The 18,757-nt window shown below is 43.1% G+C and overlaps 1 protein-coding gene across 1 annotated transcript in view; it reads left to right on the top strand.

The window, feature by feature from the left end:
- The first annotated feature begins 8,162 nt into the window (after positions 1-8,162).
- grm7 (glutamate metabotropic receptor 7) overlaps positions 8,163-18,757 on the top strand; it is a 526,754-nt gene continuing 516,159 nt past the window's right edge. The window contains exon 1 of the mRNA XM_065004348.1: positions 8,163-9,285. Coding sequence (XP_064860420.1) covers positions 8,764-9,285 — 522 coding nt within the window. The 5' untranslated portion in view covers positions 8,163-8,763. The remainder of the gene's footprint in view (positions 9,286-18,757) is intronic.

The raw sequence follows: 18,757 nt of genomic DNA, 5'->3' as shown, positions 1-18,757 counted from the left end.
GACTCCAACAATCAAGGTTCTGTGTGGCTCGACTTCAACAATCATGGTTCTGTGTGGCTCGAATTCAACAATTAAGGTTCTGTGTGGCTCGACTTCAACAATCAAGGTTCTGTGTGGCTCGAATTCAACAATCAATGTTCTGTGCGGCTCGACTCCAACAATCAAGGTTCTGTGTGGATCAACTCCAACAATCAAGGTTCTGTGTGGAGTCGCCTGATTAAGTCAGGGGAAAGCCTGCCAAGAAAGCTCATTCTTACCTTGAGATATTCTCATTAAGAATTATTGGACATATTTCATTTTACCCTGAAATGTGTCCCGCAGATCTAGTACAGCACTTTAATGATGTTGTGTAAAATGTTTCTTATGTTTTTAAATTATGCATTAAATTAGAGCCCGTAGAATATCCCCAAGCTTCTTTGACCTTTAATTGAAAACCTATCGCCACTACATTGTAAGTGACAGCTCACCTAAGACTGCAGCATTTAAGAATTCATATTCCTTGACTAGAGGCGAAGCGGAAAACATTTTAAACTGATTTAAATTCACAAGTTTGAGAGTGCAGAAAACCGAGTTGCTAATTCTGCTAGAATCTATTGTGTAGGCTACAAAGGTTTTACCCAATAAATTACTGGGAGTTTACATGTACAGAGTGAGCAAATCTCTTTATTTATTTTTTATAGGCTACAGCATTGACATCATTGAAAGAAACAAACAGTTCGACTTCTAAAGGATTTGTTGGTACAGATATGCGTACTGTAGTGTCATGCAAAGTGATGTTTACTGTAGTGTCAGGCAGAGTGATGTTTACTGTAGTGTCAGGCAGAGTGATGTTTACTGTAGTGTCAGGCAGAGTGATGTTTACTGTAGTGTCATGCAGAGTGATGTTTACTGTAGTGTCATGCAAAGTGATGTTTAATGTAGTGTCAGGCAGAGTGATGTTTACTGTAGTGTCAGGCAGAGTGATGTTTACTGTAGTGTCAGGCAGAGTGATGTTTACTGTAGTGTCAGGCAGAGTGATGTTTACTGTAGTGTCAGGCAGAGTGATGTTTACTGTAGTGTCAGGCAGAGTGATGTTTACTGTAGTGTCAGGCAGAGTGATGTTTACTGTATGTTTACTGTAGTGTCAGGCAGAGTGATGTTTACTGTAGTGTCAGGCAGAGTGATGTTTACTGTAGTGTCAGGCAGAGTGATGTTTACTGTAGTGTCAGGCAGAGTGATGTTTACTGTAGTGTCATGCAGAGTGATGTTTACTGTAGTGTCATGCAGAGTGATGTTTACTGTAGTGTCATGCAGAGTGATGTTTACTGTAGTGTCAGGCAGAGTGATGTTTAATGTAGTGTCATTCAAAGTGATGTTTACTGTAGTGTCATGCAAAGTGATGTTTACTGTAGTGTCAGGCAGAGTGATGTTTACTGTAGTGTCAGGCAGAGTGATGTTTACTGTAGTGTCAGGCAGAGTGATGTTTACTGTAGTGTCAGGCAGAGTGATGTTTACTGTAGTGTCATGCAGAGTGATGTTTACTGTAGTGTCATGCAGAGTGATGTTTACTGTAGTGTCAGGCAGAGTGATGTTTAATGTAGTGTCATTCAAAGTGATGTTTACTGTAGTGTCATGCAAAGTGATGTTTACTGTAGTGTCAGGCAGAGTGATGTTTACTGTAGTGTCATGCAAAGTGATGTTTACTGTAGTGTCAGGCAGAGTGATGTTTACTGTAGTGTCAGGCAGAGTGATGTTTACTGTATTGTCATGCAGAGTGATGTTTACTGTAGTGTCATGCAAAGTTATGTTTACTGTAGTGTCAGGCAGAGTGATGTTTACTGTAGTGTCAGGCAGAGTGATGTTTACTGTAGTGTCAGGCAGAGTGATGTTTACTGTAGTGTCATGCAGAGTGATGTTTACTGTAGTGTCATGCAGAGTGATGTTTACTGTAGTGTCATGCAGAGTGATGTTTACTGTAGTGTCAGGCAGAGTGATGTTTACTGTAGTGTCATTCAAAGTGATGTTTACTGTAGTGTCATGCAAAGTGATGTTTACTGTAGTGTCAGGCAGAGTGATGTTTACTGTAGTGTCATGCAAAGTGATGTTTACTGTAGTGTCAGGCAGAGTGATGTTTACTGTAGTGTCAGGCAGAGTGATGTTTACTGTAGTGTCATGCAGAGTGATGTTTACTGTAGTGTCAGGCAGAGTGATGTTTACTGTAGTGTCAGGCAGAGTGATGTTTACTGTAGTGTCATGCAAAGTTATGTTTACTGTAGTGTCAGGCAGAGTGATGTTTACTGTAGTGTCAGGCAGAGTGATGTTTACTGTAGTGTCATGCAGAGTGATGTTTACTGTAGTGTCATGCAGAGTGATGTTTACTGTAGTGTCATGCAGAGTGATGTTTACTGTAGTGTCAGGCAGAGTGATGTTTAATGTAGTGTCATTCAAAGTGATGTTTACTGTAGTGTCATGCAAAGTGATGTTTACTGTCGTGTCAGGCAGAGTGATGTTTACTGTAGTGTCATGCAAAGTGATGTTTACTGTAGTGTCAGGCAGAGTGATGTTTACTGTAGTGTCAGGCAGAGTGATGTTTACTGTAGTGTCATGCAGAGTGATGTTTACTGTAGTGTCATGCAAAGTTATGTTTACTGTAGTGTCAGGCAGAGTGATGTTTACTGTAGTGTCAGGCAGAGTGATGTTTACTGTAGTGTCAGGCAGAGTGATGTTTACTGTAGTGTCATGCAGAGTGATGTTTACTGTAGTGTCATGCAGAGTGATGTTTACTGTAGTGTCATGCAGAGTGATGTTTACTGTAGTGTCAGGCAGAGTGATGTTTACTGTAGTGTCATTCAAAGTGATGTTTACTGTAGTGTCATGCAAAGTGATGTTTACTGTAGTGTCAGGCAGAGTGATGTTTACTGTAGTGTCATGCAAAGTGATGTTTACTGTAGTGTCAGGCAGAGTGATGTTTACTGTAGTGTCAGGCAGAGTGATGTTTACTGTAGTGTCATGCAGAGTGATGTTTACTGTAGTGTCATGCAGAGTGATGTTTACTGTAGTGTCATGCAGAGTGATGTTTACTGTAGTGTCAGGCAGAGTGATGTTTACTGTAGTGTCAGGCAGAGTGATGTTTACTGTAGTGTCATGCAAAGTTATGTTTACTGTAGTGTCAGGCAGAGTGATGTTTACTGTAGTGTCAGGCAGAGTGATGTTTACTGTAGTGTCAGGCAGAGTGATGTTTACTGTAGTGTCATGCAGAGTGATGTTTACTGTAGTGTCAGGCAGAGTGATGTTTACTGTAGTGTCAGGCATAGTGATGTTTACTGTAGTGTCAGGCAGAGTGATGTTTACTGTAGTGTCAGGCAGAGTGATGTTTACTGTAGTGTCAGGCAGAGTGATGTTTACTGTAGTGTCATGCAGAGTGATGTTTACTGTAGTGTCATGCAGAGTGATGTTTACTGTAGTGTCATGCAGAGTGATGTTTACTGTAGTGTCAGGCAGAGTGATGTTTACTGTAGTGTCATGCAAAGTGATGTTTACTGTAGTGTCAGGCAGAGTGATGTTTACTGTAGTGTCATGCAGAGTGATGTTTACTGTAGTGTCAGGCAGAGTGATGTTTACTGTAGTGTCAGGCAGAGTGATGTTTACTGTAGTGTCAGGCAGAGTGATGTTTACTGTAGTGTCAGGCAGAGTGATGTTTCACTGTGATGTTTGTCAGTGTCAGGCAGAGTGATGTTTACTGTAGTGTCAGGCAGAGTGATGTTTACTGTAGTGTCAGGCAGAGTGATGTTTACTGTAGTGTCAGGCAGAGTGATGTTTACTGTAGTGTCAGGCATAGTGATGTTTGCTGCAGTGTCAGGAAGAGGGATTTTACTGTAGTGTCAGGCAGAGTGATGTTTACTGTAGTGTCATGCAGAGTGATGTTTACTGTAGTGTCAGGCAGAGTGATGTTTACTGTAGTGTCAGGCAGAGTGATGTTTACTGTAGTGTCAGGCAGAGTGATGTTTACTGTAGTGTCATGCAGAGTGATGTTTACTGTAGTGTCAGGCAGAGGGATGATGTTTTGCTGTTTAGTGTCATGCAGAGTGATGTTTACTGTAGTGATCAGTGTCAGGCAGAGTGATGTTTACTGTAGTGTCATTCAAAGTGATGTTTACTGTAGTGTCATGCAAAGTGATGTTTACTGTAGTGTCAGGCAGAGTGATGTTTACTGTAGTGTCATTCAAAGTGATGTTTACTGTAGTGTCAGGCAGAGTGATGTGAGTGTTTACTGCACTGCAGTGTCAGGCAGAGTGATGTTTACTGTAGTGTCATGCAGAGTGATGTTTACTGTAGTGTCAGGCAGAGGGATGTTTACTGTAGTGTCATGCAGAGTGATGTTTACTGTAGTGTCAGGCAGAGTGACACATCAGTGTCATGCAAAGTGATGTTTACTGTAGTGTCAGGCAGAGGGATGTTTACTGTAGTGTCAGGCAGAGTGATGTTTACTGTAGTGTCATTCAAAGTGATGTTTACTGTAGTGTCATGCAAAGTGATGTTTACTGTAGTGTCAGGCAGAGTGATGTTTACTGTAGTGTCATGCAGAGTGATGTTTACTGTAGTGTCAGGCAGAGTGATGTTTACTGTAGTGTCATGCAGTGACGTGCACTGCAGTGTCAGGCAGAGTGATGTTTACTGTAGTGTCATGCAGAGTGATGTTTACTGTAGTGTCAGGCAGAGTGATGTTTACTGTAGTGTCATGCAGAGTGATGTTTACTGTAGTGTCAGGCAGAGTGACACATACTGTAGTGTCAGGCAGAGTGATGTTTACTGTAGTGTCAGGCAGAGTGACACATACTGTAGTGTCAGGCAGAGTGATGTTTACTGTAGTGTCAGGCAGAGTGATGTTTACTGTAGTGTCAGGCAGAGTGATGTTTACTGTAGTGTCAGGCAGAGTGATGTTTACTGTAGTGTCAGGCAGAGTGACACAAACTGTAGTGTCAGGCAGAGTGATGTTTACTGTAGTGTCAGGCAGAGTGATGTTTGCTGTAGTGTCAGGCAGAGTGACACATACTGTAGTGTCAGGCAGAGTGACATACTGTAGTGTCAGGCAGAGTGATGTTTACTGTAGTGTCAGGCAGAGTGATGTTTACTGTAGTGTCAGGCAGAGTGATGTTTACTGTAGTGTCAGGCAGAGTGACACAAACTGTAGTGTCAGGCAGAGTGATGTTTACTGTAGTGTCAGGCAGAGTGATGTTTACTGTAGTGTCAGGCAGAGTGATGTTTACTGTAGTGTCATGCAGAGTGATGTTTACTGTAGTGTCAGGCAGAGTGATGTTTACTGTAGTGTCAGGCAGAGTGATGTTTACTGTAGTGTCATGCAGAGTGATGTTTACTGTAGTGTCATGCAGAGTGATTTTTACTGTAGTGTCATGCAGAGTGATGTTTACTGTAGTGTCAGGCAGAGTGATGTTTACTGTAGTGTCAGGCAGAGTGATGTTTACTGTAGTGTCATGCAATGTGATGTTTACTGTAGTGTCAGGCAGAGTGATTTTTACTGTAGTGTCATGCAGAGTGATGTTTACTGTAGTGTCAGGCAGAGTGATGTTTACTGTAGTGTCAGGCAGAGTGATGTTTACTGTAGTGTCATGCAATGTGATGTTTACTGTAGTGTCATTAAAAGTGATGTTTACTGTAGTGTCATGCAATGTGATGTTTACTGTAGTGTCAGGCAGAGTGATGTTTACTGTAGTTACATTTACATTTAAGTCATTTAGCAGACGCTCTTATCCAGAGCGACTTACAAATTGGTGCATTCACCTTATGACATCCAGTGGAGCAGTAGTGCATCTAAATCTTTTAAGGGGGGGGGGGGGGGGTGAGAGAGGGATTACTTTATCTTATCCTAGGTATTCCTTAAAGAGGTGGGGTTTCAGGTGTCTCCGGAAGGTGGTGATTGACTCCGCTGTCCTGGCGTCGTGAGGGAGTTTGTTCCACCATTGGGGGGCCAGAGCAGCGAACAGTTTTACTGTAGTGTCAGGCAGAGTGACACATACTGTAGTGTCAGGCAGAGTGATTTTTTACTGTAGTGTCAGGCAGAGTGACACATACTGTAGTGTCAGGCAGAGTGACATACTGTAGTGTCAAGCAGAGTGATGTTTACTGTAGTGTCAGGCAGAGTGACGTTTACTGTAGTGTCAGGCAGAGTGACACATACTGTAGTGTCAGGCAGAGTGACACATACTGTAGTGTCAGGCAGAGTGACACATACTGTAGTGTCAGGCAGAGTGACACATACTGTAGTGTCAGGCTGAGTGACACATACTGTAGTGTCAGGCAGAGTGACACATACTGTAGTGTCAGGCAGAGTGACACATACTGTAGTGTCAGGCAGAGTGACACATACTGTAGTGTCAGGCAGAGTGACACATACTGTAGTGTCAGGCAGAGTGACACATACTGTAGTGTCAGGCAGAGTGACACATACTGTAGTGTCAGGCAGAGTGATGTTTACTGTAGTGTCAGGCAGTGACACATACTGTAGTGTCAGGCAGAGTGATGTTTACTGTAGTATCAGGCAGAATGACACATACTGTAGTGTCAGGCAGAGTGATGTTTACACCTCTACGCACAACAATTACTTTCTCCATTGGGGACACATACTGTAGTGTCAGACAGAGTGATGTTTACTGTAGTGTCAGGTGTCAGGCAGAGTGATGTTTACACCTCTACGCACAACAATTACTTTCTGTTGAACATTTTACCATAACACATTTACTTGAAGAACAGTGCAGCTGCTAAATATGGTAACAGAATGATGCAACCAAAAAGTACAAACCCTCATTATGTTATCAAACTATGCATCTGCTTTATACTTCAAGAATGTAAAAACATTCTTTGGAAATTGTTAGAATTGGTACTTGTTTGAGGAGTTGCATGTTTGTTTGTTTTTTAAAACTTTGACATCATTGTTTTTTTGTTTGCCATACATTATAAAGTGAAACATCGGAGTCTCACGATAATGTGGAACTGCTCTTATGTGTGTCCATTATTTTCTATTGTTTATAATATCGTTTATAATATTTCAAAGACCATCTTGTACAATGGATTATGGACAGATTATTTTCAAGATTACTCTCTGTACCTCATACTTGTTAATTATACCTGAAATGACAGTGTATTACGAGCAGTTGTAATAATACTCTAACGACATCTTCAAAGACATCTTTCCATCCAACCAAGAACTTAACAACAACGCATGGGCAATACTTGTATTTTCTAATAATGGATTCTGTGATTTGTGTGTGTGTGTGTGTGTGTGTGTGTGTGTGTGTGTGTGTGTGTGTGTGTGTGTGTGTGTGTGTGTGTGTGTGTGTGTGTGTGTGTGTGTGTGTGTGTGCGTGCGTGCGTGCGTCTGTGAGACGTATCTCTCTTTTTCCGTGAATTTCTGTGTGTGCGTGCTTGCATGCAAAATATAGCAAACATGCGTGATTGCACGGTCGGCAATAGCTTGCATAAAGCTGCAACAGAATTAGGTAACCTCCTACGCTCAATGAACATTGTATGGTACATCAGGTTTTCCCTGGTTGCCTACGCAAGCCTAACCATTAGGGATTCCTGATATCGATCTGTATTATCCATTTCTCGCAATCAAAGCCCCCTCCCTCTCTTTAATATAATATTTACAACAAATTAATTTGAACAATGATATTGTAGTCATGGACACACAGTTGATATGTTGGTGTAGTAGACTGGGATACACATAAATGCCCATCCTGCGATTTAAGCTGAAAAAAAAATGTGTGTTGCAGGCTTTGGGCATTAAGTCATTTTACAAACGCATATTTGATTTTTCCGTGGAGAGAAAGAGAGAGATGGTGAGCGAGAGAGAGAGAGAGAGAGAGAGAGAGAGAGAGAAGGCGTCATTCCCTCCGTAGCGCTCAGGGGGAGATACTTGTATGTCTCCTCTCCATCCTCTCCTTCCAAGTGAGGGATTTCTAAGGGATCAACAACGAAAGAAAGACTACTTTCATCAGAGAGAAGCCGCTGCATTCTTAGGCAAACGGGAGTCTCGGAGAAGTTCGTTGTTTGCGCGAAGAGGAGGATGTCACAGACACCAGCTGAACATGTTCAGAACGCAATTCCGTTATCATCATGCGCCTCAAGATGTGTGCTCCTGTGATGGACTGCTTGTGAAATAAACGTCAACTTTTCGGAGTTCTATATCTTGAAGATTTACCGAGTTGTCCGTTTGTTTTAAAACAATTTATTAGCGTTTAGATATTCGTTGTGGAAAGTAGCCTATGACATCAGCGCACGGTGGGAGTTCAGTGGTGATTCACGCTTTAAACCGTGGAATATCAACATCACGTATTCGTGCGCATTTAATGCGTATTTAAATACATTTAATGAGTTATGATTAGTATCCATTACATTTTTCTTTCTACAAAGTATTAGTCGGTTAGTGTTCTTTATTGAATGTCGACCCACTATCTTCAAACCTGGAATGGGTGTCCGAGCAACAAGCGATTGTGTACACTGCTATTGGGAAGTCGTGCGCACATTTAGGAGGAGTAACGCATTGGCAAACCCGTCGGTAGCCTATAGCGGAATAATATGCGCACCTTTCTCACCTTTCTCACCTGCGCATTTTCTTCTTACAAATAAGCACACATGAACTTACTTTGGACGTTGCCTCACCTTTATTTCATTGAAGTATTATAAAAAAAAGTGCCTCGGTGCGTCCGGTCTTTTTTCTAAATCGAAGTCGGAGGAGGCATAAGGGGAAAGAGCGAGAGAGAGACCATGGCCAAGCTAAGGAATGGTGGTGTGGTTCTAGAACTGAACAAACCCTACTTTACGTGGAAAGTATTATGTGTGATGAAAGCTCTATTTGACCTTACGGCATCGCAGGAAATGTATGCACCGCATTCCATAAGAATGGAGGGAGACCTGACCCTTGGCGGCCTCTTCCCTGTGCACGCCCGGGGGATCCCGGGGGAGCCGTGTGGAGATATCAAGAAAGAGAACGGGATCCATCGTCTCGAAGCTATGATGTATGCCTTGGACCAAATCAACAGTGATGACGATCTTCTTCCCAATGTCACCCTAGGTGCCCGGGTGCTCGATACGTGTTCGAGGGACACCTATGCTCTGGAGAAGTCTCTGACTTTTGTGCAGGCACTCATACAAAAAGACACGTCGGATGTGAGGTGTACTAACGGTGAACCACCAGTGTTCGTCAAGCCAGAAAAAGTTGTGGGAGTGATAGGAGCTTCAGCGAGTTCTGTATCGATCATGGTGGCGAACATATTACGTCTGTTTCAGGTAAGAAAAGCTTATTAACACGGTGTAGTTGCTGTCTATATTATTCAGTTATTAGTGACACAAACACACCGAGTGAATTATATCTTCTCATAACTATTTCAGATTCCATTAATGGCCTTAATTTACACCCGAGATACATCTAAATGTTTAGAAATGGATTTCAGGCCACTGATGCTGGTATGTGTCCTCTCCCCCAAGTGTTTGATGCATTTGTGATGCTGTTGTATGCTTGAAAGGCTACAGTGTACCACATCCTGTGAAGTTGTATAATGCTAGTACGCATATACGTTTTTATTTCATCGTGTGAGACACCAAGTTCAGGTTTAAAGACTCAGCTCAGTTCTTAAAACCGGTATCTGTACTGCGAGATACCCGGCTACAGTAAAAATGGTTGAACTTCAATAGCATTGCATGGTGCTGAAAGGACTACTTCCTGTATCACTATACGGCACCGCATTGCTTCAGTAGTGCATGGTTTTGAAAGAACAGCTTCGTACTGCGACCGCACCGCTCTACTGCTCTCGCATTCAGGCCTCGTTCAGTAGTAGGGCACAGCGTTGTGGAACGTTCATAGAGCGTGGTGCTGAAGGACAGCTCCATGCCGCCACCGCACTGCTATTCGCTCACTGCTTTCGCATTCTGGCCTTGTTCAGTAGGGCACAACAGTATGTATTCACCTCACGGAATACACCCCCAATATCCCTGCCAATAACTACCTTCAGAGTTCTGGGCCTATTCAACTCTGAACCGCAGTAGTAGGGCAACTGTAGTTAGGGCCTACCTGCACCAATCGCCATTGTGGTCATAGCAACCGCAAATGTCATATTACCGCAGATCAATTGGGTTTTCCCACCTTCTTATTATATTAGCAGCCAATGGTTATCTCTGATCGATTAGGACACACAATTTGTCCCAGATTTACACACACAGGACTGGACATAGGAATACAGACATGGAAATATCGTTTACATTTGAACAGGAAATCATTATTTGTCAGCCAGCATATCCATATGGGCATTTCACAGGCCTATAGGGTTTACAATAGATATGGGGACATTAAAACTGTAATGGGAAATGATCAGATGTCTGCCAGTATATCCCCATGGATCATAGTTTTCGGTTGGAGATATGTGCAGAGAATATCACTTTGCTTGTCTGATAGAAAAGGTATCCACACAGCTGTTCTCTACCTAGCTAATGTATTTAAATGTCCCAGTTGGCAGTCCAAACCTGCACCAGAACACAAACCCATTACACCACTAGTACCCATGCGCTGTGCTTACAGCAATGTGTCTCAGATGAGGCTCTGTGGATGTGTCTCAGATGAGGCTCTGTGGGTGTGTCTCAGATGAGGCTCTGTGGGTGTGTCTTAGATGAGGCTCTGTGGGTGTGTCTCAGATGAGGCTCTGTGGGTGTGTGTCTCAGATGAGGCTCTGTGGGTGTGTCTTAGATGAGACTCTGTGGGTGTGTCTCAGATGAGGCTCTGTGGGTGTTTCTCAGATGAGGCTCTGTGGGTGTTTCTCAGATGAGGCTCTGTGGGTGTTTCTCAGATGAGGCTCTGTGGGTGTTTCTCAGATGAGGCTCTGTGGGTGTTTCTCAGATGAGGCTCTGTGGGTGTTTCTCAGATGAGGCTCTGTGGTGTGTTTCTCAGATGAGGCTCAGATCTCAGATGAGGCTCTGTGGTGTGTTTCTCAGATGAGGCTCTGTGGGTGTTTCTCAGATGAGGCTCTGTGGGTGTTTCTCAGATGAGGCTCTGTGGGTGTTTCTCAGATGAGGCTCTGTGGGTGTTTCTCAGATGAGGCTCTGTGGGTGTGTTTCTCAGATGAGGCTCTGTGGGTGTTTCTCAGATGAGGCTCTGTGGGTGTTTCTCAGATGAGGCTCTGTGGGTGTTTCTCAGATGAGGCTCTGTGGGTGTTTCTCAGATGAGGCTCTGTGGGTGTTTCTCAGATGAGGCTCTGTGGGTGTTTCTCAGATGAGGCTCTGTGGATGTGTTTCTCAGATGACAGTCGCGTCAGGTCAAAAGTAACGCACTATATAGTGAATACGGTAATCTTAGGGACTCACACCCTACTCTGTCAACAGAATGCTAAGAGCCCATGGATTACAAATCATGGTCAATTATTACCAGCCCAAAATATAACTAACTTTGTCTATTTCCCATTTATATTCTCTAAATTAGTCAAAGCATTACATGTGTTCTATGGAACACTCCAGAATATCCCTGTCCTGCAGAATAGTGGTTTATATCCCTGTGGATGAGGAATAGTGGGTGTATCCTGTAATCCCTGTGGATGAGGAATAGTGTTTTTTTGGAAAACAAACCATACGATACTAAGACTAGTAACTTGGAGTTTGATGTCTGGGGTTAGACAAATAGTAACTTCACATTTAAAGGTCCCAAACTGTGAAAATCATGTTTTCCATAAAATTGATTGATATTTGGATGAAACCAATTCATAGTAAGTTGGCTCATGTCAAAAAAATGACTGTAACTGGGTTCTGCCGAGTGGCGCAGAGGACTAGAGGCGTCACTACAGACCCCGGTTAGATTCCAGGCTTTATCACAACTGGCCGTAATAGGGAGTCTGATAGAGCGGGGCAGAAATGGTCCAACGTTATCCGGGTTAACTCCATGTTTTCTGGGTTAACTCCATGTTGTCCTGGTTAACTCCATGTTGTCCGGGTTAACTCCATCTTGTCCGGGTTAACTCCATGTTGTCCGGGTTAACTCCATGTTGTCCGGGTTAACTCCATGTTGTCCCGGTTACCTCCATGCTGTCCGGGTTAACTCCATCTTGTCCCGGTTAACTCCATGTTGTCCCGGTTAACTCCATGTTGTCCCGGTTAAATCCATGTTGTCCGGGTTAACTCGATCTTGTCCGGGTTAACTCCATGTTGTCACGGTTACCTCCATGTTGTCCGGGTTAACTCCATCTTGTCCGGGTTAACTCCATGTTGTCCCGGTTACCTCCATCTTGTCCCGGTTAACTCCATGTTGTCCGGGTTAACTCCATGTTGTCCGGGTTAACTCCATGTTGTCCGGGTTAACTCCATGTTGTCCCGGTTAACTCCATGTTGTCCCGGTTAACTCCATGTTGTCCGGGTTAACTCCATGTTGTCCGGGTTAACTCCATGTTGTCCCGGTTAACTCCATGTTGTCGGTTAACTCCTCAGGGTTAACTCCATGTTGTCGGGTTAACTCCATGTTGTCGGGTTAACTCCATGTTGTTGTCGGGTTAACTCCATGTTGTTAACTCCATGTTGTCGGTTAACTCCATGTTGTCCGGGTTAACTCCATGTTGTCGGGTTAACTCCATGTTGTCGGTTAACTCCATGTTGTCGGGTTAACTCCATGTTGTCCCGGTTAACTCCATGTTGTCGGGTTAACTCCGGGTTAACTCCATGTTGTCATGTACATCATTACATTTAAGTCATTTAACTCCACTTACAAATTTGTCGGGTTAACTGTCGGTTAACTCCATGTTGTCGGGTTAACTCCATGTTGTCTGGGTTAACTCCATGTTGTCCGGGTTAACTCCATGTTGTCCCGGTTAACTCCATGTTGTCCGGGTTAACTCCATGTTGTCCCGGTTAACTCCATGTTGTCCGGGTTAACTCCATGTTGTCCGGGTTAACTCCATGTTGTCCGGGTTAACTCCATGTTGTCCCGGTTAACTCCATGTTGTCCGGGTTAACTCCATGTTGTCCCGGTTAACTCCATGTTGTCCCGGTTAACTCCATGTTGTCCGGGTTAACTCCATGTTGTCCCGGTTAACTCCATGTTGTCCGGGTTAACTCCATGTTGTCCGGGTTAACTCCATGTTGTCATCATTACATCATTACATTTAAGTCATTTAGCAGACGCTCTTATCCAGAGCGACTTACAAATTTGTCCGGGTTAACTCCATGTTGTCCCGGTTAACTCCATGTTGTCCGGGTTAACTCCATGTTGTCTGGGTTAACTCCATGTTGTCCGGGTTAACTCCATGTTGTCCCGGTTAACTCCATGTTGTCCGGGTTAACTCCATGTTGTCCCGGTTAACTCCATGTTGTCCGGGTTAACTCCATGTTGTCCGGGTTAACTCCATGTTGTCCGGGTTAACTCCATGTTGTCCCGGTTAACTCCATGTTGTCCGGGTTAACTTCATGTTGTCCGGGTTAACTCCATGTTGTCCGGGTTAACTCCATGTTGTCCGGGTTTACTTGGCTCATCGTGATCTAGAGACTCCTTGTGGCAGGCTGGGCGCCTGGAGGCTGATCTCAGACATCAGTTGAATAGTGTTTCCTCTGACACATTGGTGCAAAATGACCTCCGTGTTAAGCAGACAGGTGTTAGGAAGCGCGCTTAGGCGGGTCATGTTTCGGGAAGACACATTACTCGACCTTCGCCTCCCGAGCTCGTTGGGGACTTGCAGTGATGAGACAAGATCGAAATTGGGGAGAAAAAGTGGGTAAACCCCCCCACCAAAAAAAAAGAATTACTTCGGGCTTCATGCAACTTCACTTAAGGCCCGAAATATTATCCACCAGTGGCATTGTTTTATAATCTTAACTAATTTAAATATGTAGCTCCTTAATATAGCCGTCATCACATGTGCGTGTCATGTGACTTTGCTTACAGTTGAATTCGGAAGTTTACATACACTTAGGTTAGAGTCATTAAAATGTGTTTTTCAACTATAAACTATAACAAACTATAGTTTTGGCAAGTCGGTTAGGACATCTACTTTGTGAATGACACTCTAAGGGTTTTCCTGTGGTGAAGGAGAAGCGGACCAAAATGCAGCGTGGTGGTTATTCATGTTCTTTAATAAAGGAACTAGACATGAAATAACTAACAAAACAATAAATGTGCGAAAACCTAAACAGTCCTATCTGGTGCAAACACAGAGACAGGAACAATCACCCACAAACACACAGTGAAACCCAGGCTACCTAAATATGGTTTCCAACCAGAGACAATGACTAACACCTGCCTCTGATTGAGAACCATATCAGGCCAGACATAGAAATAGACAAACAAGACATCCAACATAGAATGCCTACTCAGATCACACCCTGACCAACCAAAACATAGAAACATACAAAGCAAACTATGGTCAGGGTGTGACAGACACAAGTAATTTTTCCCAAAATTATTTGCAGACAGATTATTTCACTTACCACTGTACCACAATTCCAGTGGGTCAGAAGTTTACATACACTAAGTTGACTAAGTTGACTGTGCTTTTAAACAGCTTGGAAAATTCCAGATTATTCCAATTATGTCATGGCTTTAGGAGCTTCTGATAGGATAATTGATGTAATTTAAGTCAATTGGAGGTGTACCTGTGGATGTATTTCAATGCCAACATTCAAACTCAGTGCCTCTTTGCTTGACATCATGGGAAAATCAAAAGAAATCAGCCAAGACGTCTGACAAAAATGGTAGACTTCCACAAGTCTGGTTCATCCTTGGGAGCAATTTCCAAATGCCTGAAGGTACCACATTCATCTATAAAAACAATAATATGCAAGTATAAACACCATGGGACCACGCAGCTGTCATACCGCTCAGGAAGAGATGAACGTACTTTGGTGTGAAAAGTGCAAATCAATCCCAGAACAACAGCAAAGGACCTTGTGAAGATGCTGGAGGAAACAGGTACAAAAGTATCTATATCCACAGTAAAACGAGTCCTATATCGACATAACCTGAAAGGACACTCAGCAAGGAAGAAGCCACTGCTCCAAAACCGCCATAAAAAACGTCAGACTACGGTTTGCAACTGCGTCTGGGGACAAAGATCGTACTTTTTGGAGAAATGTCCTCTGGTCTGATGAAACAAAAATAGAACAATTTGGCCATAATGATCACCGTTATGTTTGGAGGAAAAAGGGGGAGGCTTGCGAGCCAAAGAACACCATCCCAACCGTGAAGCACATGGATGGCAGCATCCTGTTGTGGGGGTGCTTTGCTGCAGGAGGGACTGTTGTACTTCACAAAATAGATGTCATCATGAGGGTGGACAATTATGTGGATATATTGAAGCAACATCTCACGACATCAGTCAGGAAGCTTGGTCTTGAATGGGTCTTCCAAATGGACTATGACCCAAAGCATATTTCCAAAGTTGTGGCAAAATGGCTTAAGGACAACAAAGTCAAGGTATTGGAGTGGCCATCACAAAGCCCTGACCTCAATCCTATAGAAGATTTGTGGGCAGAACTGAAAAAGCGTTTGCGAGCAAGGAAGCCTACAAACCTGACTCAGTTACACCAGCTCTGTCAAGAGGAATGGGCCAAAGTTCACCCATCTTATTGTGGAAAGCTTGTGGAAGGGTACCCGAAACGTTTGACCCAAGTTAAACAATTTATAGACAATGCTACCATATACTAATTGAGTGTATGTAAACTTCTGTCCCACTGGGAATGTGATGAAAGAAATAAAAGCTGAAATAAGTCATTCTCTCTACTATTATTCTGACATTTCACATTCTTAAAATCAAGTGGTGATCCTAACTGCCCTAAGACAGGACATTTTTACTGGGATTAAATGTCAGGAATTGTGTAAAAACTGAGTTTAAATGTATTTGGCTAAGATGAATGCAAACTTCCGACTTCAACTGTACATTTAACGTATAAGACATCTCAAGCGGAATGAGGCAGAACGATACTGGTAACTAACACCTTCTCGACTGTGTTGTGCCTTTTAACTAGCAAGCTACTGGATGCATGCTGGGAAAAGCCTGCTGTGTTGTGACTGGATGCCATAGTGATAATTTAACGTTACATCAGACAGCACAAAACTATTTTTTATTTCTGGTGGACAGGCTGAGGCTTTAAATGTCACACATGTAGTCCACATTTGGAGCGAAGCTGCTTTATTAATTGGGGGAGAACAATCATCCTTGATCCAGCACCGTATGTGGGGAAGCTGTGGGGAAGCTGTCGGGAAGCTGTGGGGAATCTGTGGGGAATCTGTGGGGAAGCTGTGGGGAATATGTGGGGAAGCTGTGGGGAAGCTGTCGGGAAGCTGTAGGGAATATGTGGGGAATCTGTGGGGAATCTGTGGGGAATCTGTGGGGAATCTGTGGGGAAGCTGTAGGGAAGCTGTGGGGAATCTGTGGGGAAGCTGTGGGGAAGCTGGGAAGCTGTGGGGAATCTGTGGGAAAGCTGTAGGGAATATGTGGGGAATCTGTGGGGAATCTGTGGGGAATCTGTGGGGAATCTGTGGGGAAGCTGTCGGGAAGCTGTAGGGAATATGTGGGGAATCTGTGGGGAATCTGTGGGGAAGCTGTAGGGAAGCTGTGGGGAATCTGTGGGAAAGCTGTGGGGAATCTGTGGGGAAGCTGTAGGGAATCTGTGGGGAATCTGTGCGAGCTGTCCATCCCAGGAACCCTGTCTGCCCAGTGTGGGAAGCCTGAACAAGGACGAGGCCATTCCTGGATTGGTCTCAATTAAGCCTGCTTGAATGAAGCTGGTTACATGGAGCCCCCTACCCTCCTCTCCCTACCAATCTCTGTAGTTTAGTTGCATTTCCCGAAACCACCAAGTAATTAATATTTAGGTGATATATCACATTTTGTTTGTTTTTTGTTGTTGTTGTTTTTCTCAAGCTCTGGGTGAGTTTTTACTAATTGTGCCAATGGGTCCTGCAGCCAATAGGATGCTAAGGGTCTATATTAGGCTTTTGGCGCTAATTATTATTTATTTTTAATGTCAAATGATGCCGCTAATATATCTTAACATAATTATTCCTAAGTATTCATGTTGATAAATATTTAGACTGCTGGTCTATTGTAAATGATCCAATTAATGTCTGATCCAAAAACAAAATGCTGAACTTTTTGTCATTTAATGCAGAGGCTCCAAGACTTTGTTCAGTACACTTCTTGAATGCTGGTGAAGAAACGTATCAGTGAACTGTATTCTGTAATTAGTTACAAAAGCAATTGAAAGACAATAGTGTATTGTTGCTGTTCATCAGATACCCAACAATCCATGAACAACTCTGTTAACCCATGAATGAATTTTGGAGAGAAAATGGAATGATGCATTCTATTTAGCCTTGAAGTCAAATCATCAAAAACATGATTTCTCTCCTGTGTGTACTCGCTGGTGCATTTTAAGTTCTGATTGTTTAGTTACCTGGCAACGACCACAAGGGTGTTTCAAATATCTGTCAGTCAAGGTGAGCTCATGAATATAAGCTCCCCTCCCACTTAACACGTTATTTCAGGCTTCCTGATAGTTGAATATGAGGGAGAAGTTTATACATTTGTCAAATTCTGAACATTTGAATTGCATAAAAGTATTATGTTTTTACCTGGGAAATATGATGACTGTGCAGGACCTTTAAAGTAGGTCTACCCACTTTTTAAAACATTAGTTATTTAGTTTTAATCATTGCAAGTATGGCAAGTATACAGCTGCTGTCAGAAATTATTAGATTTATTTCTCAGTATTTATGAAATTCATGAGTTCAGAAAAAAAAGTATGTGGCTTTTTAATCAGTTGCAATTTTAGACCAAAAAGTACTTAAAGCTTTTAGACACCTGTGAAGGAGAACAACAAACACATGCCAACAACCTTAGAACCCCCATAACCCCCCCCCTCTCTCATTCTCTCTCTCTCTCCCTCTCTCTCTCTCTCTCTCTCTCTCTCTCTCTCTCTCTCTCTCTCTCTCCCTCTCTCTCCTCTCTCTCTCTCTCTCTCCTCTCTCTCTCCCTCTCTCTCTCTCTCTCTCTCTCTCTCTCTCTCTCTCTCTCTCTCTCTCTCTCTGTCTCTCTCTCTCTCCTCTCTCTCTCTCTCTCTCTCTCTCTCTCTCTCTCTCTCTCTCTGTCTTTCTCTCTCTCTCTCTCTCTCTCTCTCTCCCTCTCTCTCTCTCTCTCTCCTATCTCTCTCTCTCTCTTTCTCTCTCTCTCTCTCTCTCTCTCTCCCTCTCTCTCCCTCTCTCTCTCTCTCTCTCTCTCTCTCTCTCTCCCTATCTCTCTCTCTCTCTTTCTCTCTCTCTCTCTCTCTCAGTAAACAATACACTGAAAAATATTAAACACATTGTTCAAAACATACAATTCTCAGGGAGAAGTACATTTTTAATCCCCAAAAAATATTCATATTTTTCCATCATTGTCTTTTGATGAACGAAAACATGTTCTATCATAGTAGCTCAAAATTGATCAGAAATTACTACTCTGCTTCACTCTTTGAAATGTTGTTTTTTGTTCTTCCTCCTCCTTGTACCCCTATTTTTACAGTACTGTACCCTGCATCTCACAAACTTGTCCTTTGTCTCTGTGATACCTGTAATTCTTGTTCTTTGTTGATATGAACCTGCAACCAGTCAAAATCTATTGAGCAGTCAGTACTGTTAATTTATGGGCCATACAGTTCAGGGCCATACAATTTGTCCATTGTACAGTATACAGCATACAATGCACTGTACTACAGTATCCATTCTCAGACCTTCTCCTTCCCACCTTCAACAACCTGT

The sequence above is a fragment of the Oncorhynchus nerka genome, linkage group LG2 (genome assembly GCF_034236695.1).
Source record: "Oncorhynchus nerka isolate Pitt River linkage group LG2, Oner_Uvic_2.0, whole genome shotgun sequence".
Classification (NCBI taxonomy): domain Eukaryota; kingdom Metazoa; phylum Chordata; class Actinopteri; order Salmoniformes; family Salmonidae; genus Oncorhynchus; species Oncorhynchus nerka.
The sequence above is the reverse complement of the archived record's forward strand: the minus strand, read 5'-3'. Positions and strand labels throughout refer to the sequence as shown.